Source organism: Corapipo altera, unplaced genomic scaffold, assembly GCF_003945725.1.
Source record: "Corapipo altera isolate COAL_440 unplaced genomic scaffold, ASM394572v1 59034, whole genome shotgun sequence".
Lineage (NCBI taxonomy): Eukaryota > Metazoa > Chordata > Aves > Passeriformes > Pipridae > Corapipo > Corapipo altera.
Window position 1 is genome coordinate 1 of NW_020888998.1, and position 423 is coordinate 423.

General features: G+C 68.3%; 1 protein-coding gene across 1 annotated transcript in view; it reads right to left on the minus strand.

Annotated features, from left to right (window-relative positions):
* Positions 1-71: 71 nt before the first annotated feature.
* The window catches only part of TRMT1 (tRNA methyltransferase 1), a gene marked incomplete at its 3' end in the record, with an annotated part of 2,367 nt that continues 2,015 nt past the window's right edge, over positions 72-423 (minus strand). Inside the window, exon 4 of the mRNA XM_027633246.1 lies at positions 72-197. Coding sequence (XP_027489047.1) covers positions 72-197 — 126 coding nt within the window. The remainder of the gene's footprint in view (positions 198-423) is intronic.

The following is a 423-nucleotide window of genomic DNA, read 5'->3' on the forward strand; positions in this document are numbered from 1 at the left end:
GACCTCCCCCAAACCACCCTGAGGTCAGGGGGGGCTGAGGGGGGCACGGAGCCCCCTCCCCAAACCCTCACCTGGCCGAGGCCTTGACCTTGGCCTGGCCAGTGAAGACCCTCACAAAGACCCTGACGTAGAAGTCGGCGCTGAGCGAGAGCAGCGGCTCCACGAAGCGCTGGTAGCAGTTGGCCCGGAGGTCGAGGCTGTGCAGGACGATCCTCAGGGCCTGGGGGGGGGCACAGGGCACGTGTGGGACCCCCTGACCCCCCCCTGGGGTCACAGTCCCCCCCCAGGGACCCCCTCACTGGGAAGGACTGGTGGGGTCCCGGAATTGGGGGAGGGTGGGGAGGGGGCAGGATGGGCCCTGAGCCCCCCTTGGGATGCTGGGATCAGTTCTGGGATGCAAAAAGGGGGGGTCCCAAGATGTTG